At 48.9% G+C, this 21,677-nt stretch overlaps 1 protein-coding gene across 7 annotated transcripts in view; it reads right to left on the reverse strand.

Moving 5' to 3' along the window:
• Window positions 1-20,822, reverse strand: part of PIGQ (phosphatidylinositol glycan anchor biosynthesis class Q) — a 37,784-nt gene extending 16,962 nt beyond the window's left edge. For all 7 annotated transcript variants that reach the window (XR_005952804.1, XM_041406039.1, XM_041406056.1 and 4 more), the window contains exons 1-6: window positions 20,643-20,822; window positions 16,894-17,584; window positions 11,186-11,317; window positions 9,496-9,616; window positions 2,992-3,118; window positions 1,698-1,851 (exon numbers count right to left, since the gene is read on the reverse strand). Coding sequence is in view for 6 of the 7 variants with exons in the window: in XM_041406039.1 (XP_041261973.1) it covers window positions 1,698-1,851; window positions 2,992-3,118; window positions 9,496-9,616; window positions 11,186-11,317; window positions 16,894-17,558 (1,199 nt within the window). In the remaining variant the exon portion in view is untranslated. The remainder of the gene's footprint in view (window positions 1-1,697; window positions 1,852-2,991; window positions 3,119-9,495; window positions 9,617-11,185; window positions 11,318-16,893; window positions 17,585-20,642) is intronic.
• Window positions 20,823-21,677: the final 855 nt, after the last annotated feature.

Genomic DNA, 21,677 nt, shown 5'->3' on the forward strand with positions numbered 1-21,677 from the left:
GGGATGGAGAGGAGGCAAAAAGTGCCCTGGGCAGCAGTGCCAACATACAGGGATGTAAAGAAAGGGTACATGGCCAATGTATGGGGCAGAACAGAGTCTGACAAAGCCTGAGCTACAAAAGCCAGACTGGCAAACCAGGCTAGCAAAGGTGTGGAGGCTGCTCAGATTTCACAGCAGCAATCTGAAAGCAGAGGCCAGGAGTCTCATCCAAGAGAAGAATCTGGTTTGAGGAACACCAACTGCTTCAAGGAATTGGCAGGGTGCCTTCAGACTGGCAGGCACAGCTTGGTGCACTAATCCCTAGGCAGGAGGGAGCCCAGGACAACTCCTCCAGGTTCTGGCATACACCTACCCATGGCTCTGACTAAGGCCACGCTCTCCCTGCATCCCCTGACACGACAGCCAGTGGGTGTTGCTGCTGTGGCACCTGCCCCACCTGCCCTGCTGCCTGCATACACATGCCTGCCCTCGTTTCACTCTGTGGTTTGCTCCACAAGGGGATATCAGGCTTCACCAGCACCTGAACCAGCAAATTCTTCTTCCTGCCAGCTGCAGGAGTGCAAGGGGCTGTGGTGGCTGTGAGTGACTGCTGACTCTTCCTGACTCTCTATGGGGACAGCACCCAGCTGTACACTCTGTACTTCTGACAAACACAAGACAGGTAAGCTGGCTCCCTGGAGCTCCAGGGAAGAGCAATAGCTAACAAAATGCTTTTCCTACTTCCTACTACCACTCCTCACAACGAAGATGAGCAAGGCAATTCCTCCCAGACCAAGAGAGAAATTCCAGTAATTAGAGGTGTTGGGAAGAGACCTCCCACTCCTGACATTACTGATTCTGGCTGTAAGACCTATGCTCACAACAGACCCAGCTCACAAATAAGGTCTCAGTATTTCCAACCATTCCCTAAACTACCCATACCTAAAGATTTACTATTTCTTGTGCTATTTCCTATGTAAAGTCTGAGGAGGGATGATGGCCATTCTGTACTTTATAAGGCAATATGTCCTTTATCTCTTGTATCCTATCTCCCTGGCAAGCACATCCTGTGGCCCGTGGGACTCCTTGGTGCAGCACAAATTAGAGGAAAGCAGGAATAGAGCACAGTAATGGGCACCTCTTGCACAGAAAACCCAACATGCCCTAGATGTGCCCCAAAGTCCCCCTAATCATTCAGAGCCTCTGCCCAGCTTTCAGGCCATGGGACCCTCCAAACAATGACACCAGGATAGTGTCACAGACCTCCCGTAACCCCAAACCTGCCACCTGTGCTCCACAGTGCAGGCAAGGACCTCTGAAGCATGGCAGAGACAGGGATTTTGGGGTTTCTCCAAAACTGCAGGGGTTCTCCTCTCCTCCTCCTCTTCTCCAGTTCCCTTCCAAATCTCTAGCAGGGAGCAATGGAGGACAGTACTAAGAGGCTTGATCAAAGGGATGGGGTGAGCTGCTTTCTTGCCCTCTCCTGTCATGTAGTTTCACTTTCCCAGGTCACTTCCATAACAGATAAATATCTAAATGGAGGAGAAACGAAAGATGGTTTGCTCGTACTACTGTGGCCATCATTTCTACAGGCTTAAAAGACTGCAAGAAATGACTGTGGGTTAAACTGTGAATTCAGGAGAACTACATCAGGACTAAACGCTTCACCACAGCCTGAGGGGTTTCCAAACAAAGCCCACAGAGGGAGGGGGACTCACCTGGCCCCATAGACGTAGAAGCAGTAGATGTGAAAGGTCAGGAGTGCAATGATGTCGGAGAGGATGCAGAGAGCCACGGTCAGGCCCAGACAAGCCGACAGCCCCACGTACCACAGGATCATCTCAATGAAGGGGGACAGCAGGTGGATGTAGCCTGGGGACATGGCAGAGGGTCAGTGTTCAACAGGGTCATCTGCCTCTTGACCCTCTCAAAAGGCTGATTCCCCTCACCCTAGAACACTGCTCCAGAAATCAGAGCCACGAAAACATGGAAGTGGAGATGGAAAACTCCTTTAGATGCCACCTTCTCTTCAGGAGGGCCAACAAAAACTCTCCTTCTGCCCAAGTTTCGCCCCAAGGTGGGGCAGCACTGGGAGGACGGGGAGGAGTGTACACAGCTTGAACACAGCAGTCACCTTTCTCCACATGAGATTCATGGAATTAACACGGCATGGTTTGGGTTGCAAGGCACCTTAAAGGTAATTTAGTGCCACCCCCTTGCCATGGGCAGGGACACCTTCCACCAGACCAGGTTGTTTCTGGTGAAATCGCTACCTGCCTTGAATACTTCCAGGGATGTAATATTTGATTTTCTACATTTGTGTCCAGGTTCTTAAGTACATTTTTAACTGCACACATCAACCTTTATTACAACCATTCCTGTTTTTCTGCTCTTCCCACAAAAGCCACCTCATATGGCTTTTGCAAAATAAAGTAGTATGGACAGTCTCTTTCATCACCAAAGTGGGGCAAAGTCACAGAAACAAGACCATACTTGACTGATGAGCAAAGTAAATCAGTAAAATAACTATGGAGTTCATGTCCATCATGCCTGTACTCCTCCATCAAGGATAACAAGAGTGTATTATTTCAAGGGGGAAACTGAAATAATAAAATTGCACTAAGCTGAAGTTGGTGATAGCATTAGCGCCCTTGCACATTTCTCATCCCTATCCCAAGAGCTGCCTCTCACATGGCAAAAACCATGAAACCCAACAAAAGCCGTCACAGCAGTGCCTTCCCTTGGACACTCATCACCAGTGACACCAAGGAACTAAGCCCCAGCAGCATCCACACTGCTTGCAGAGCATCAATACCAGCACTTTATTTAATATGCATTAATTCCTTGTGTGGGAATCCAACTTTGGCTTCAGTTCCCACAGCAGGAAGACTCCTAGACAAGTCTGTACTTGCAGAAGTGCATTTTGATTCATTACTCACCTCTAGGCAAACATTAAACACTGAGAGGGAAGAGATTAAAAGGGAGGCTGGAAAGTTAAACAATTTCACTTACTGATCCAAAGATGGATGTGATAAAGGAAGAAGCGGCCCAAAACTTGATCCAAGGCTCGGTTCATTTTCAGTCCAGCTGGTGCTCCCATCAGCCACTGCAGCAGGTCCTGCAGCTCCTCAGCCACGTGCTGCAAACACAAGAAAGCCAGGCCATGGAGAGAAAAGACTGCAATCACACTGACCAGGGCCAGTGCACTGTAACTGCTGCCCCCTCAAGTATTCCACCACAACCTTCAAACCAGTGTGAAAAAATCCAAACAACTGCTTTACAGACAACTACCTAAATCAGAAATGCACTTTTATTAATTCCTTACTGAGTCAAACACAACAGCTGAGAGGAACCTGAATTGCTTCAGTGGTCTCTGTGCTAGGACCATGGAACTATGTCACCTCTGGCCACCACTGGAAGGCTTGCACAGTGGGATTTCTTGGGTATTGAGGGTTCTGGAAATAGATGGCAAATGCTGGTGCACATATCCACTTCTGGGGACAGTCAGGTGAAAAGTCAGAGCTGAGTTTGGGGAAGGCTGTTAGGATTTTAAAAGGGGGGAAGATGGCAGTGCACTAACAGGCAAAAGAGAGTTCATTTTTACGAACAATCTGTGTTTGTTTAGAGAAGGGTAGAAAACACAATTACATAAATGTATTTCATGCACAACTCTCTTGATACTTTGCGGTGTACTAGACAATATCCCTGATCTTGCCTATCACTCTCTGCAGGCTTCATGGATACTCATGGCATCCCAGCAACAAAGCAGCCTTGGAATCACTGATGAAAAACACTCATGGAGGTCCTCCCCACATCACTAAATCAGAAAATCATTACGGTTGGAAAAGCCCTCTAACATCAAGTCCTATGAACCTAATACTGCCAGGTGCACCACCAACCTACATCCCCAAGTGCCACACCCACACGGCTTTTTGAACACTTCCAGTGACTCCACCACTGTCCTTGGCAACCTGTGCCAGTGCCTGACCACCCTCTTCACAAAGGAATTTTCCCAGTATCAAACTAAAACCTCCCCTGATGCAACTTGCAGTGGTTTCCTCTTGTCCTGTCCCTTGTTTCCTGGCTGCCCTCTCCTGTCAGGAGTTGTGCAGAGCCACAAGGTCCCCCCAAGCCTCCTTTTCTCCAGGCTGAGCCCCTTTCCCACCTCCCCCAGCCTCTCCTGGTGCTCCAGTCCCTTCCCCAGCTCCATTCTCTTCCCTGGACCTGCTCCAGGCCCATGTGCTGTCACTTCACTGCTGCAGAACAAACCAAACCACAGCTCTGGGCTTGCTCTTCCCTACCTCCCCTCACTGAGGGCTGCCCCTCACTGAGGGCTCTTATTCACTATTTCTGGTGATTTCAGCCCAGGCTGGTGTTATTTATTGATTTTCTCTCTCCACTCCACTACTCCACAGTCCCCTTGCATTAGGTGATTTTTCTCCTCAGAACTTCACACCTGCCCTGCTCCCCTGAGCTGAAACCATTGCTGAGCTCCAGTTACCAAGCTCTGAGCTGAGGGAGCTGATAACCTTCAGCAAACAGGTGGAGAAAATATCTGGAAGAACTGACCTCTTACACTGTCCCACATGGACAGAGATTGTGAGGAAAAGCCCTCTTTCTCCAAAAATTGCACTTACAGCCCACACAAGTGAAGGGCACTGAAAACTGCCCACGTGCAGAACCACCAAGCTGTGCCCCCTAAAGCTGATGCACTGTAGCCTACTTTCCTCATCATTCACATGTATCACTTCCCTATGGAAAAAATATTTCCAAGGAATGGTTCTGTTTTCTTTATTAACCAAGAGATCCTGGCAAAATGAGTTTGTAAACATTTACTTTTAGTGCAGTGGCAAAATTAATGGCTCCATTTTCAACTTCTCCAAAAGGCTTGTCCTGCTATTCCCTTCCTTTTCTGTCTGTCTCGCTGCAAGTCAGGACTGATTGGATCCCATGGAGCTCACCTCTGTGGCTGAGAAGCATTTGCTGCTTTATAAATAGACTGGTTTTAATATTTAAAGTGTTGGATTGGTAACTTAGAAAAAGCATTTGGGGATTTTAATGAAATATTTAAATGCTTGAAAGCAGTCCTTCAGCAAGGCTGAGTTTTAGCAGGCAGTATTTCTGGAGGCTGCCAGTCCCAGAGGTGCTGCTAAACCCTGACAGGGGCACGGAGCCCTGGGAAGGTGCCCTACCTTGCTGTTATTTAGCTGGGCAAGGCATCTCAAAACAGAGTCCTGAAGCATAACCTTGCAGGTTGTTTTCCAGACAGATATTTTAGGACTGATCAATAGCAAGCAGAATCAGGAAAGGTGACGCTGAGTCCGATTCCCCTCCTGCAGTCATGAATACTGAATGTGGGCATATTAATAAATCAGATACAGTGTTTGGAAGTGTTTCATAACAGGGTACTGGGACATGACCAAACTGGAGAGAGACTGGTAGTAATGAGGGTTAGATGAGCTCACTGTGGAAATATTCTCTTTCCTGTCATGCTCTTCTTCCTAGTTCCCATGTGCAGAGGATGAATGCTGATGTGACATGGCTGGAGAAGGACACACAGGGCACTGTGATGCTCCAGGGAGTGGAGCTGGGGAAGGGGCTGAAGCATCAGAAGCAGCTGAAAGAGCTGGGAAAGAGGCTCAGCCTGGAGAAAAGGAGGCTCAGGAGGGACTTTCTGGCTCTGCACAACTCCTGACAGGAGGGGACAGATGGGGGAGTCGGGCCGTGCTCCCAGGGAACAGGGACAGGACAAGGGGAAATGGCCTCAAGTTGCACTAGCAGAGGTTTACATTGGATATTGAGAAAATGTCTTCACTAAAAGGGTGGTCAGGCACTGACACAGCTGCCTGGGGTAGTGGTGGAGCCCCCATCCCTGGGGGCCCTTGTGGACAGGGGTTAGTGGTGAACACAGTGGTGCTGGGCTGATGGTTGGGCTTGGTGATCCTAAAGGTCTTTTCCACCTTTAAGGGCTCTATCTGGTGCAAGTCAGAGCACACAGAGCCAAAGCTGCCCCTGTCAGACACACATGCCCTGTGTCTGTTGCAGGTGGCTGGGGCTCTAAGATACACTACTTTATAAATTAACATCTAAAAATATTTTTCAGGAAGCGCTCTCTCTGCTTGCTTTGTTTATGGATCAGTGGAACAAGACTGACTAGGAGCATACATCCAATTATCTCCAAGCCCCAGTAAAGCTTTTGCAGGCACAATCTATGATAAATATGTAACTGTTTCAAACAGATCGCAACTTAGGAAAAAGAGACATCAGCAAGGATAAAAGCGATAAAGGAAAAAAAAAGGAGATGGTTTATAAGCAGTTGTGTTTAAAACCAGTGCAGAGCTTTGAGCCAGGTATTTCTGAAAAAGGCTGTCTTGTGGAAGGCAAAAGCAAGGACAACCATTGGGAAGCCTGGTGAGATCAAGAGAAGGAGGAAGGTAGGAGTTGTGAGGACACCTACGGAGAGAAGATCATTGAAGTTTTCCATTTTTGGATTTGAAAGCCTCCTTCAAAAATCAGTCTTTCCTAACAGTTCCTTGCCAGTTACTCCCTGGGTGACTCTGAATCACATCTGCCTCACTGAGTGACAAAAGCAGCTTGTTATTACAACCAGCACAGTACAGCTCACCACGCTGGGAAAGTGGGAGCTGCACTCAGTGATGTCTTGTGCAGCATCAATAATTGCCACCCAAGTGCTGATGTGAAATCCATTTTATCAGAGGATGACAAAGGATGGCCAGGGAACACATCTTGAACTCCTGGCAGCAGGCTGAGCTTGCGACCCTGGCAGTGCTGAGTCAAAATCAACCACCTGCACTGCTGCCTTCCAGAGAGATGTTGGCTGGAAAAACCCAAGCACTGTATCCAGGGCCCACAGAGCTGGGATTTTGTCAAAGTTAAAGTCAATCAATCAAACCAATAAGGTTATGTGTTATATAAGGGTAGTCTGTCAATACTAAAATCAATAATGTTAAAGTGAGGTTATGTATATAGCCTTATTATACATAACAACCTTATTATAATAGCAACATAGAATATCCTGAGTGGGAAGGGACCCATCAGGATCATCCAGCCCAGCTCCTGGCCCTGCACAGACACCCCAACAATCCCACCCTGGGCATCCCTGAGATAATTTTCCCAGCACTCCTGGAGCTCTGGCAGCCTCGGGGCTGTGACTATTCCCTGGGGAGCCTGGGCAGTGCCCAGCACCCTCTGGGGCAAATGAGATATCCAATGTTCTATTTATCAACAGACACAGAGGTGTAGGGCCAATGCTATCAGCATTATCTGGGCACAGCTCAAAGCAGAAGAGTGTTAGGGAAGGAACAGGGGCTCTCTGCACACAGGGAATGCTGAGTTACTGAACTTGGCAACACACAAGCACTTGAGAAAGCCCAGTGATGGGAATAATGCAGACCAGATGGACACTCAGCAGCAGAGAGGAAACCTACTGCTGAATGGCTGAGGGGAGATTTTGCTGTCATACTGGAAAAGAAGTGGTGCTGGCTTGTACACCGCATGCTGAAGTCATTGGTGTATTTTGGGATCACTCAGATCTGCATTTTTTAAGGCCTGCACATAATGCATATAAATCAATGCCCAGCAAAGGGAGTAAAAAGACTCCAAACTATTTCATGTCCACAATCTCGTATGCCTGGAAGAAGAAAGTAAGGCTGGAAAAAAGAAGAGTTCTGAATGGCCTGAACTGATAAGCCTGGAAAAACAGGGAAGAAAGGCACTGACTGGCTATCAGCCCCCCCAGACATGGAGGAGTCAGCACTTCCAGGAATGAAAGCAAACAGCTCCTGGTGATAGCCAGGTAACAGAGTCCACACACGGAGGAGACTTGGTGAAGATAGCTGTCACTGTGATGCAAAAGTTGAGTGACAGATGAGCTAAATTACTGAAAGAGGAACAAACAAGCAACCCTCACAAGACAGCCTGTCCAGGACAGGTGCTGGGGCTGGACACACCTTGAGCACGGAGAGCGTCCATCTGCCAAAGACACTGGGCAGATGGAATCCCTCCCGGAGCCACCTGTGCAACCAGGAATGCAGCCAAAGCCACTTCCCTGCAGACTTGTTAAGAAATCAGATTTCTGAGAGTTGGGCACTTCCAGTAATCCCAAAGGGAAAGCTCTAGAGAACTTAAACTTCTCCAGCTGAAATATCTGTAAGGGAAAAGATGTAGGAATAAGGCTTAGAAGAATATTTGCAGTGTATGGCTCAAACACAAGACCAAGAGTCCTGCAACACATGTGGTTCTCCCTAGACACCATTGCTGCTGAGTAGTGTCTACAGCACACATACTGTCCTCAAAAGTTTGACTATGAAAGATAAGAAAACCAGCAACAGTCCTGATCCACAGCTATGCTGGACAATCCATATAGGTCTTCTGAAAGTCCAGCATGTACAAGAATGATCAGAGACCTTGCAATAATTAAGGAGTTAGACATGGACCAAAAAGATCATCGTCAAGGGAAATGTGAGGTCTTCCCAGGAAATGCAGCATAAGTAGGAAAAATAAACCGCTGCTGGAATTCTCTGACCAAAATCAAATTCTTCCCAACCAAGAAGCTGGAGAAAGAGCAGAGAGAAGACATTTTCCAGCTGGTAGAAAGAAACCAATGGAAAGACTCATGCAGAAATGAAAGAAAAGTGGGCAGAGAAAGGATTAGGCTGTGCAGCTGCATGGCAGGGCTCAATTTTGGCTGCACATGTAATCCCAAGACATAGAAGCTCTTAAAAGAGAGCTGACCTCAGATTAGTAGTCTGGTCTCCAGCCTCTGAAGTACATTATATGTTCCTTACTGCCACTAAACAGATACACTGAGCTCTGTACCTAAAATGAACCACCAGAAGAGCAGGACAGTGTGAGTCATACTGGCTATCCATGAATTTCTGCTGATGTTGAGGGATCTCAGTGGGCAAGAGGAGTTATGTTTAAGAAAATCACAACACACGGCAGGTTTTCCTAGTTTAGCCATATCCCAGAGCTCTTAGGCAGGATTTCAGGTGTTTGTACCCTGACCAGAAAAGCCTTTGGACTTCCCCAAGAAACTCCTTCCACAAGCACAGCTGCACTGCTTATCATATTTGACTTTCCAACAGTTTATCAGGCTCAACCCAGGTTACAGCTTTTTTTTCACCATGAACAACCCATATAGCAACAACCTGAGGACCCTTTCTGTTGACTCCAGAAAAAAAAAAAAAAATAAAGCACTATGGCTCCATAACCACCCAACCTGCAGCTGCAGAGCTCTGTCCAAGCCATAATTGTTCCTTTAGAAGCTCGAGGAACCCTCCCATAAACATCTAATTACTATTCACAGCATATGCAAAGCAGAGCTGAGTTTCTTTTGAGCAGCCCCAACAGGCTTGATTTGAAGATTTCACTGCTCTTGAGGAGACCTAATTTGCATGACTTCAGACAGGTCACCGAAAGCTTCTGTGTGAGGCACTGCCTCCTTAACAACCAACCCAGAGCAGGTGAAAGGGGATCAGATTTGGCCAGACTTACGTCAGCCACAGGGATGAGAGTGTCAGCAAGGTGACCAATGCGGTTCTTCCTGTACAGCCACGACATCAGCAGTATCCCCAGGGCCATATCAATCAGCAGAGACACAAAGATGTTGGCTTTCCTGCAGGCAGGGTAGAGAGAAACACATTTAGAGAAAAAGGAAGGACAGTGTGTAATGTTTCAATGACAGTTGTTGGCTTCGCTTATGTAGCACCTTAAACGTCCCAGGGACACCAGGACAACTCACTGAAGAGGAACAATTTCAGAATCTTTTCATTTCCATTGGTGTGCTGCTCCTTCTGTAGCCAAGCACAGGAGAGGTTTGCTCAGCCTGGAGAAGGGAAGACTGAGGAGAGACCTCACAGCTGTTTACAGCTCTCTCCTGAGGAGCAGCTCCATTCTGTGACAAGGGACAGGACCCAAAGCAATGGCTGGAGCTGTGCCAGGGGAGGTTTAGGTTGGATATCAGAAAAGGTTCATCCCCAGGAGGGTGCAGGGCACTGCCCAGGCTCTCCAGAAAATGGGCACAGCCCTGAGGCTGCCAGAGATCCAGGAGTATTTGGACAACACTCTCAGGGATGCCCAGGGTGGGATTGTTGGGGTGTCCATGCAGGGCCAGGAGCTGGACTGGATGATCCCTGTGGCTCCCTTCCCACTCAGGATATTCTGCATCTGTGATACCATGTTTCTAAACTCAGAGCCACTCAGAGCCTGCCACACCACAAAACCTTCCTTAGTAGGGAGCAAAGAGGGGATTGAAGCTACAAAAAGGAATGCTAGACAGAAAGCTATATACACACTCAGGGGGGATTTACCAATTACCAGCAGAAAGGGCAGCAGCACTTGGCACATCCACACTGAGATCAGATGGCTTTCCCAGACAAGGCAATAAATAGTGGTTTTGGGTTCATACACAAACACAGAAGGGCTGCTGAGCTGCCCCTTCCTCACTAGAGCTTCTCAATGGAATTCCATGATGTGAGTTATTCAGGAATCAGACTGAACAATCACAGTTACTTTTGGCCTTCAAATCTCTTAATCTATTTTAAGTGTTCCCTGGGAGTCCATTACTGCAGGATCAGAGAACCACACAGAACAAGACTGGCTGTGGAAGAGCTGTAGGGCATCCAATATCTGTCTCAGATCTCTGCTCTGTTCCTCTCACTGTGCTGCGTGTTTGCTTTTTCTCTTACACTTTGTTACTGTTCCAAGAGTGTAAGTGGAGTCTCTGGTCTGCAGTTTCTGCACAAAAAGCTTTCCCAAAAGAGTAGATGAAAAAGGGGAGCATTTAAACCTTTCTGCTCTTATGGAAAGTGCCACTGAACACTGATGGATGGCTGTGGTTGACAGCAGAACATGCAAAAACAATGAGCCTGCGGGAGTAGTGACACCAAAGCACTTACACATGGGTGCAGTACAAGCTTTTGGGGTGCAATATCCCAGTTGCCTTTCCTGAGCTAGGGAAAAAGGCAGCTATCTGGCAAAAGGCATGATTAACACATAAAAATACAAACATATATGCATATGAACACAGTGCAGAGTAAAGATATGCAAACTAGCAGGGAATAGAGCAACATGATAGGGTGCAGTGAGGACCTAGTACTGTCCAGGCATGGGATTCATGGTTTGGGTTCCCCACAGGAGACAGGAATAGAGCCAAGACACACCTAACTTTACATGTACTCCATACCTCATCAGCTGATTTTGGTTTTGAGCCTTCTTGTTGCTGCTGATGATCTGGAGGTGCTGCAGGCGATGCCCCAGCTGCTCACAAGTTGAGAGTTTGCTCCACAAGAAAGACAAAGGCCAAAACTTCAGCATCCTGCAGAAACACATGGGAATGTCTCCTCCTGCCTTTGCCATGTAGCAGACAGGCCAGCATCCAACATCCATGCAAAACAGTCAGTGTGAAGTTAAGGCTGTGCAACCTGAGCTGGTGATTAGATGTTAATGACTCTCTGAAAAGTTAACAGAATTAAGGCAGCCCTGCCAGACCAAGACATGCAGACAACCCAAGCTCTCATTTGCACTCTGTCAAACCACGTCTCACTCTTCCAAGGAAGCCACAAAGCAATCCTCATTCCAAACTCTGCTTTTGGATACATCACTGGGCTTGCACAATGCTCCAGTCTCCAGGAGAGCAGAGACAAGTTGTGTTCAGTGCCACAATACAACACAGTGTAACTGCTGCACAAACCCCAGTGTTACTCATCATGGATCATGGAATGGGTTGGGTTGGAAGGGACCTTAAGGCTCATCTCATTGCACCCCCCTGCCATGGCAGGGAAACCTCCCACTAGCCCAGGTAGCTGCAAGCCCCATCCAGCCTGGACTTGGGCACTGCCAGGGATCCAGGGGCAGCCACAGCTGCTCTGGGCACCCTGTGCCAGGGCCTGCCCACCCTCACAGGGAACAATTCCTTCCCAGTATCTCATCCAGCCCTGCCCTCTGGCAGTGGGAAGCCAGTCCCCCTTGTCCTTTTCCTCTATCTCTTGTTCAAAGTCCCTTTGCAGTTCTTTTGGAGCCCCTTTAGGCATTGGAAGGGACTCCAAAGTCCCCCCAGTGCCTTCAGCTCTCCAGGTGAACCTCTCCAGCTCTCCCAGCCTGGCTCCAGAGCAGAGGTGATCACAAGTCTCTGTGTGGTATGAGCTTGGTATAACAAAGGGCTGTGCCCTACATGCAGTTTATGTCCCTTCCCCTCCCTTTTCTTTTTTCTTCCACTTGATCCTTCTCTTCTTTTTTTTTTTTCTTTATTACTTCCAAATTCTTTTTCCAGGGTCTTCACTTCTACCTTCTCTCCACTGCCTTGCAGTGACCAGCATTATGTAGATAACATTTAGCATTTAATTAGGTTTCAAAGTTAACATCCACATTAGGCCTGTAGGGGAGGAAACAGTCACAAGGTTCTTTTCTTATGACTCAGAAGAAAAGTACAAAATGATGCTCAATTATTTTGGGGAGTTACTTTTATTACCACACCACTTATAAAGGAAGGACGGTTGGTGATTTGTGCAGGCTGAAGTGACACAGTACTGGGAGCAGGCTGGTCACAGAAACCACAGCAACACATGGCACTAGGTTTGGTTTGGGGGATAAATTCTGATGTGGACGTAATTTGGGTCACTTCTGTCCTGTACACAGGACCAGCCAGTGCAGTTGTTACACAATTTTCACAGTGTTTTACTGTTTTTTGTTACATCTCCAGGAATCCATGGTCACTTTTAGTCACTTCATCTACTCTCCTGTGCTGCTTTGGCACGGTTTTTCAGGTTACATTAATTTCACACAATACCATTATTCCTTGTATCCTGCTTCACTCTAGAAATTGCACAGCTGCTTGGATCATTACTGAGCATGACCTGGAGATGGATGTCCCTGCAAACTGTGCGTGCCTTCCACAGATTTCACCTGGAGCATGCCAGCCCATGCCCAGCAGCAGATGCCTCCATGACTGGCCAGGATGGGCACACTGGGGTGCTCACTGCTATTTATACAATTCACACAAATCACAAGGGTACAGTTCCCCCAAACCCTGCTCAGTTCCCTGGGGCTGCTGTCCCTTTCCTCCCCGCACCCTCCTGAGCCCTTTGAACCCCACTTTGTGCATTGTTTGTCAGCTGAAGGAGCCGAGTGTTGAAGTCCCCCTCCCTCCCCATTCAAATTTCAGACACATTGGGTTTGAAACACACGCAGTGTACTGTGAATCATTCTTAATTTGAGGTCTCCAAGTTACTCAGCTCTGCGCTACAGCCTCCCACCTTGGAGACAAATGAATGCACTGTTCCTCAGCTGACTTGTCAGGAGGAGGGAGCTGAGGCGGTGGAGAAAAGAGCACCGTGCAGGGGAGGGAGAGGGGGTGACTGATCTGGCCACTGATCACACACACCTGGGCTCACAGATTCACCAAGACACGAGAGCAGATGAGTTTTCCCTTCCAATTATGCCCCAGCTCAGTGGTTACAAACTCTGGTGTGGCAAAACTTGACTAGAGCAGAGAATTGCACTTGAAATGTAAAGAAGGGGAAGGAGGAACGCTCTACCTGTGGGATTATGTACAGATGGCTGAAGGTGAAGAATTATGGGTCAAACACCAGCTGCCAGACCCTGTCAGCTCAGGCAGAAAGCAGCAGCTCTGGGGCCTGTGCTGCACTACACACTCAGTGGGTGATAGTCCCATCCTCTCTCAGCAGTGGGTGTCTCTCACCATCCATGGCTGCCCCTCAAGCTGGAGGCAGCCAGCCCCTGGGTCACCCCCAGTCTGACACCCCCAGCCAAGAGAAAGGACAGGCTGCTGTTGTCTACCTAAGAAATGCCTTGCACAAGTGGGAATGATTCCCAAAGCAGCCTTATCCCCAGAGCACCAAAACACTGTGCAGCCTGCAATGGCTCAGTTCCTCAAGTGGACACCATGGGGCCAAAAACACATCAGAGGGATGTCCTTGTCTGTGCTACAACTGACCCCTTTTCACCCACCACCGCAAGCACAACCTCTATTCCACTCACACACCTTCTTTGGAAAGGAAAGACATACAAGTACTTTTTGAAATAAAAATACAAACATACTGCAAAAAGCTCAACAGAGCAGCTGCAAGATGTGCTATGGGAACTCTCCTCTCTGTGAGGACTGAGGAAGAAGGCAAAAAAATATTCCTTGCGTGGTCTCCTACCCCTTTGCACATCGACTGTGCACTGCCAGAAATACTCCCACTTGTTTACAACACAGTATATAGAACCATTTTGAGAACTTCAATGGAAAACCAACCAGATAAAGAAACCCAACAAAAATCCAGTGATGTTGTGTCACTGCATTATTTAAGCAGCAGGAGATCTTTGGGGTATTTCCAAATATATGGAATTTTTGCAATAAATTAACATAGCCTCCATGAGTAAGTCTTGATTTTCCAATTCAGTTTTTTCCCAAGAGTGAGAGGGGAATTTTCAGATATCAGATGAAAAGCAATCTTCCCGAATCTGGATCACATGCAAATATTAAGCTCCATTAACCAGAACTCGTGAGTGCTTTCTTGCTCCTTGCTAGAAACTGCAGGAGCAGTGCCTCCCTTTGAATGAGGAACTGGGGAGCTTATAAACAGACTTTTTTTTAAAACGAGCACATGGAATTTACTGCCTTAAGACTAAAACATCCTAATGTCCCCAAGAGCAGAGACCTTCAGGGATAATGGGAATGCTGCCCCCAAGTTCCACTGAAGCAGAATCGCAATGCCCACCCCTTAGCACACGGTGGTGCTGAAAAAATGCCTGAATTCAGGATGTGCAGGACTTGGGAACACGGGGTGAGCTTGGAGGGATGGCAGCGACTCACTCCCTGAGATTTCCAACACTGGTGCCCTGTTTCTCCTGTGCAAATACACAACAGGGGCATATCCAAATATCCCCAAGCCTCCCCAGCCTGAGAGGACATTGCTGATCTCTTTCTTTAGCCTTTCAAAGCTGACTATCCCTTAACATCACAAAAAACGGAAAGAAAGAAGTCCTGTGACCTGAAGGAGAAAAAACCCAATAAATCTTATTTTATGGGATGTCCTGTCCCAGCATGGGGAGGAGGGAACTGGAAGGACACCTGCATGTGACATCTTGAACCCTCCCTGCCTCGAGTATGTTGGCATGAAGGAAATTGTACCACACATTATGTGGTACAAAATGGAACCAAACTCCTTGAAATGACTTAGAAGGTCAAGCAGGAGACTTGTTATAAAGCCAGGTACTAATCTCTGCTCTCCAAGACTGAAGTGTTAAAACACATAAGAGATAAGTAAATATAAAGTTGATACTGTGGGTGAATAAAACAAAGAAGAGAGAAAGCTCTGCCACCCAAGGCTAAGGACAGGCTCAGTGTAGGTTTATGCCCAGCAAGCTTTGCATTCTGCCTGCTGCCAGGTACAGCTGGCTGCTGCTCTACCTCAAAACATCCATCCTGGCCCTAGGAAAAGATGAAGTCAGAATTCCTGAGATGCTGGGTAGCAGCTATCTGGGCCCAACCTGCCAACTGAGCTTGAGCTCCCAACTATGTTTAGACTGCAGACTGCAACTGGATGCCAGCAAGGCTTGAGCTTAACCTGACTCCATGCCTGGCCTGAATCTTGGCACCAGTTGAGGTGGGACCAAGTGAGACCAAGTGCCAGTGCAGAAAAGAAGAATCATCCTGTCTGGTGGTGGTGGCACACAGACCAAAAAAAGGACCTTTGGAGCTGACTCCAAATCTTCTAACCAGCCACAAAGCTGCGACAATCACCATTAAGAACCAGTAAGACACAGTATCTACAGAGCAGTCCAGGACACAGGGGTCCTTGACGATATCAGGTTTCAATCTCAATCTCTTCCAATAATCCAAAACTGGACAGTTTTTCCTTTGTGTACCAGACTGTGTAAGCCAACCACTCAGAAAATCTTTGCATGGGAAGAGTTTCACTGTAATTCTTTTACAACTGTATCACACAATTGGAAGCCTGTTAAATACCTCAATTCCTTTAGGCTGTACTTAAAAAGATTTATCAATGAATACAGTAGTAGCTGTTATCAAAATTTCATCAATTACAGTGTCTTCTTGCAGCTTAGAACCAGAACTCCACTCTCCTCTCTGTCACAACCTCTCCAGGCAGCTGCAGTGGTGAAATCACCCTCCCTGCAAGTATTCAAAGAACATGTGGCACTTGGAAACATGGGTTAGTGGTAGCCTTGGCAGTGCTGGATTAATGGCTGGACTCGATGATCTTAGAGGGTCTTTCCCAGGTAAATGATTCCATGATTCTAAGTTTCTTCCCTGCAAATCTGCTCAGAATTAGCTTTCAGTCCAAGCACTTGCCACGTGTTACATTTGGAGCATCCTATTCAGGCTCACAGTCGTGAGAACAGGATTTCACCAAGGATTCAGGCTGAGCAGCAATCCCTCTAAACTTCTATGAAGTGCCAAGGTTGCAGCACTACAGTCTCTTGGAGAGAGGATGGGTTTAGAAACAGTATTTGCTGATGTTTCACAGCTGCAGAGGGACTCACAGCAAACAGGGAGGAGGGAGTCCCCAGCTATGGAGACTAAGGAAAGCCTCACATCATTCTGTCAACGATAGAATAGCTGGAAATCTACTGTTTTGTTTCAGCTGTGATGAAACTGAAGCAGGGCTGAGCTATCCCTGCTGCAAATGGGGAGGACATGAATGCCTCCCCAGAAAACCTCTCAGCTCCACAAAGAACTCTGAGGGAGTGTTTGGCCTTGTGCTTTCCTGTTGGAGCTCCACTCCAACAGGATCTCTTGCAGCAGCCTATTTCCAACAGAACAATTCTGTATCACATTTCTCAGTGGGGCTGAGCAGTAGTCCTGCAATGCCTAAACACGAATTACATTTCCAGGCAAAACAAGCTGGGTGAAGTCACATCACCTACCTGCTCCTGCAGATCCCAGAGACCAGTGAGAGCAGGAATGTCAGCAGCATGCAGGCAGGCACAGAGGCCTGCTTCAGCAGCTCCACGATGATACTGGCCTCCACCCCATCCGACTGCCAGTGGGTCAGCTTGATGGGCCCCTCGTCGTACCTGTCCGTCATGAACAGGACCTGGCTCCTGGCCACTGTGTCAAAGATGGCCGAGAGCTTTGAGGCATCCTCTGCCCTCTGGCCAGCTGTGTCCAAAGGGGGGTGCAGATGGGAAAGCATAACCTTGCGCTGGTCATAGTACACCAAGATGATTTCTTCCTCCTGAGGGTTCTTAGAGTGTTTCTGAAGGATAGAACAGCTCCAGAATTTGCTGTCGCCTTCTTTGCTTATCTGGATCCATGGCTCATGGCAGAATATGGTCCCAAGGTCTTCCAAGAACTCACTGAGACTCTCTTCTTTCCCCTGTTTGCTATTGCTCCATGAGCCAAGCACAGAAACACTGACTTTAGTCACGCGCTGAACTTCCCCAAGGTACCGCTTCACCTGGACAGGGATAAAGGGGAAGTGTACCACAGCAAGGATGACAGCAGAGTTCTGCTCGGAGATCCAGCGGCCGATCAAAATGCCGCTGTCCGCTGAGGAGCAGCACACTGGAAAGAACACCTTCAGTACCATGGCAGCGACCCTGCAGGGACGTAAACCTGTCAATAAACACAAAAATTAAACTTGAGGATGCTGATTGAACGCAAGGAAAATCTGAGCTGGCCGAAGCCACCAGAGAGGAGAACTAAGCATGTTCGAAAACACTAAGCCTAACTACATGAATAATGACATTAGTGACAGCCAACAGCCATGCACACATGCAGGAGGTTCCTGATGATCTGCAGTCTTTGAAGTGAGGGAAGGTGAGCCTGGCGTTTCCCAGTAAAGCCCTTCTCCCAGTTCTGGAAAGGTCTTTCATGGTGGTACACAGATAAGCACAGCCCACCAGACCAGCCAAGATCTGGCATTCACCCAGCCTTAGATCTTGGATCCCGCACTGGGTGTGCTGGAGCACCTCCTAGAGAAGGGACTACATCATAGCTCACCGTGGTGCCTCTGGGGAGTATTTCCTGCTGCTACCAACACTCAAACACTGGTTCATGCTATTCAGTCTCCTTTACCACCCTACAACCCAGAGCTCTGCAGCAAACTCACAGAGCAACCTTGATCCCATCACTCAGCTCCTCCTGCCTCTCCTCTCATCTGGAAACTGAGATGATAATTTTGACAGAAGGGACTACAGTGATTAATTGAAGTAGTTTTAATTCATTAGATTCAACAGCCTAAAATATTACAAGCACCGCTACTTTATCAGTGCTCTTTATCTTTAGTGCTTTTCTTCCCATTATTAAGAACACATCTCACTGGCCTTAGGAGACTTTTCCAGAAAGGAGCTTTGAGGCAGTTGACAGTGTCTCTTTAAATAAGGTGGAGGTTTCTAACAGGAATATAATTGCAGTAAGGAGGGCGCTGGCGCAGAACAGGCAGCATCCGGCTCCCGCTGTCCTTTCCTGTCCTTCAGTGCTTTGTTAGGGATGTGGAACTCCGCAGGCCCCCGAGGCTGCTCCTCTGCAAGGGACCAGTCAGTTGGAAAGGGAACACAGAGGGTATTTACAGCATGCAGAGGATGCGCAGCGGGAAGGGCCTGGTGGCTTTTTCCTCTCCCTTAGAGAGCTGAGCCAGTAAAGCTCAGCACCTGGGAATTTCCTACAGCATGGAGGGATGGAGGAGCAGTTATGGGGAGCGATTAACCACTGGGGTTAATCACTCACAGTGGGGTAATCTGGGGAATTGTGGACTCCCCATCCCTGGAAGTGTCCAAGGCCAGGTTGGATGGGGCTTGGAGCAACCTGGGACAGTGGAAGGTGTCCCTGCCCGTGGCAGGGGGTGGAACGAGATGGTCTGTAAGGTCCTTTTCACGTCAAACCATTCCATGATCTATGATTCTTCTAAGATCCTGCTTCCTCACAGACTCCAGGTCTCTGAGGTTATCCCTCTGGTCAAAGAAGGAGAATTGAAGTCCCTCTGTGGCCTCCAGATCTTGCTGGGAGTTGGAGGATCTCTGGAGCAGTGAGGGCCAGTGCTGGGTGTGTTCAGGACCTGCAAACACTGTGCTTCCAGCACCACACTGCCAACAAAATCCCTCGGGAGAGGGAAGCCTTGGGATGTACTTTGCAGTTTTGCAGTAAAAGGGAAAACTCAGTCCAAGGAAAAACATCAAAGACAACCCCATGATGTTTTTCCCATTGAAAAAAGGAGAGTTGTTGTGAGTATTGCTACAAGACATTCTCAGTGTCCATGCACAGCTGTCCCTAAAGGTCTGTCCATCCACTGGACATTTCAGAGAGGAATTGTCAACTGACTCTTCATACACACAATTATTTTTCACTGTGATTGTTTTTAAAGATAGCCACAATCCTCTGGGAAAACTTCTCATGGAGTAGAAATACTTGTCATCCTTTATCTTCTCTAGTTTGTGAGTTTTTCCTCTGACACCTTCCCCAACTTTTTAAACTGACATAGTTTCATGCACCCATCTCCTCTGGCTATAGCTCAGGTCAAGTGATCTACCCTTTGGCTGCTTGAGACATGGCAGAGAAGATTCTGATAAGATTTTCAGGCTGTACAAAATATCTTGATAGTTGAAAACCCGGCTGATCAACCATTGTCATGTTAATGTTCTCATATTCCCAAATCCATGACTTGTCATGCATCCCCCTTATTCATTTCAACAGACTGAAATATCAAATGTCATCACAGTCAACTGCTTCACTGCTGCTAATTTTAACACAAAAATCTTACCATTGCTCATGCAGTCTCTGTTCATCAAGTGCCTAAAATCACCTATTTCTGCTGAAAACATCCACCTTTCCCTGAGAGCACCAATGCAATGATCTCAGGTCACCAAAATGAACAAAATAAATACCACCTAAAATGTGTTAATGAAACCAACAAATGAATACAGGACCCCAGGGCTGATTAATTCCAGAATTTTTGCTAGAAAAGCAAAGGTGAATGGTGGGATGTGGCCATGGTCTCACACCAGAGGCTGTCCTGTGGCACCAGGGTGCCAAGGTGGACTGATCCCATAGCAGACCCACACCTGAGCATCCTACAATCCTTGCAGGGGGTTAGGGCCAGGATCTAAAGAATCACAGAATTGTGGAATTGTAAAGGTTGGAAAAGTCCTCTAAAACCACCAAGTCCAGTCATTCCCCCAGCACCACCACCACCACTAAACCGTGCCCTCAAGTGCCACATTCACGCAGCTTTTTGAACACTTCCAGAGCTGGCATTCCACCACTGCCCCGAGCAGCCTGTGACAGTGCCTGACCATGCTTTGTGTGAAGAAATTTCCCCATCTATCCTATCTATATACAAATTAAACCTCTCCTGGCACAGCTTGAGGCCGTTTCCCCTTGTCCTGTCCCTGTTCCCTGGGAGCAGAGCCCGACCCCCCCGGCTGTCCCCTCCTGTCAGGAGCTGTGCAGAGCCACAAGGTCCCCCCCGAGCCTCCTTTTCTCCAGGCTGAGCCCCTTTCCAGCCCCCTCAGCCCCTCCTGGTGCTCCAGCCTCTTCCCAGCTCTGTTCCCATCCCTGGACACGTTCCAGCCCCTCAGGGTCGCGAGGGGCCCGGCGCTGCCCCCGGCCCGGCGAGGGCTCCCCGGTCCCTGCGCAGGCCCCGCGCCCGGCCCGGCCCGGCCCGCCCCGCGCCTACCGCCCGCTCCGCTCCGCCGCTTCCGCCCGCGGTTGCTCGGAGACGCCGCCGGGCCGTGCAGCGGGACGGGCCCGGCCGGCGCCGCCACCCGCCGCCCGCGTTCCGCGGTGCTCCGGCTGCCCGCTCCCGGTCTGTCGGGCCCCGCCGGCCCCGCTCCCGGCAGCGCCGCTCCCCAGGCTCGTCCCGGCGCCTTCCCGCGGGCCCCGAGAGCGGCGGGGCCGCCTGAGCCGCGCGATAAGGAGCGGCAGTGCCCCCCGCCTGCCCTGCCACCGCCCGCCTGGAGCGGGGCCAGGGTCTCGGCTGTGCTCACGGGACGCTGTTGGCTGCATCCCCACAGGCAGGGGCTCACCTGTCCTCACAGGACCCCGCTGTCCTCTGTTCCCAAAATCGAGGGGCCCCGCTGTTCTCACAGGACCCTGCTGTCACTCATCCCACAGGCCAGGCACCTTTCCATGTGGGACCCCACTGCCCTCATCCCCAAAGTCCAAGGACCCACTATTCCTCAGGGAACCCTCTTGTTCCCCATCCCACTGGTGAGGGACTAGGCTGTGCTGATGGCACCCTCTTGACCCGCATCTTGAGCACCTCAGTGGATGCCTGGCCCAGCAGAGGCCCACGGGTGCCCAGGAACTTTGTCCCTTGATCCGGCAGTGGGCTTGGGCCAGTGAGCTTGGGAAGATGCTGGGCGGCATGAGAAGGTCCCACATGGAAAGGGAGAGCAGGTGCAAAGTGGGGGTGGGCTAGATAAAAGGTTTGGGGTTTTCGTTTAGTTGTTGGATGCCACAGAATTGGAAATAACATGGGGGAGATTATTTCTTGTGGGAGGGAGCTCAGCTTCCTGGGGTGGGACAGGCTGATCCTGCAGACCATGCAGCTCCAGTCCCTGCCTTCCTCACTCTGCACGGAGAGGGGTCCTGGAGAGCCCTACAGGGTGTCTGCTGTGTTCAGTGCCTGTTCCAGGGCCAGGAGGGAGCAAGGCCCTCTCCAGGATCATTTGGGATGAGAGGCGGTGACTTGGGTCTAGGACATCAGGAG

The sequence above is a fragment of the Onychostruthus taczanowskii genome, unplaced genomic scaffold, assembly GCF_017590055.1.
Source record: "Onychostruthus taczanowskii isolate IOZ18803 unplaced genomic scaffold, ASM1759005v1 scaffold10, whole genome shotgun sequence".
Classification (NCBI taxonomy): Eukaryota; Metazoa; Chordata; class Aves; order Passeriformes; family Passeridae; genus Onychostruthus; species Onychostruthus taczanowskii.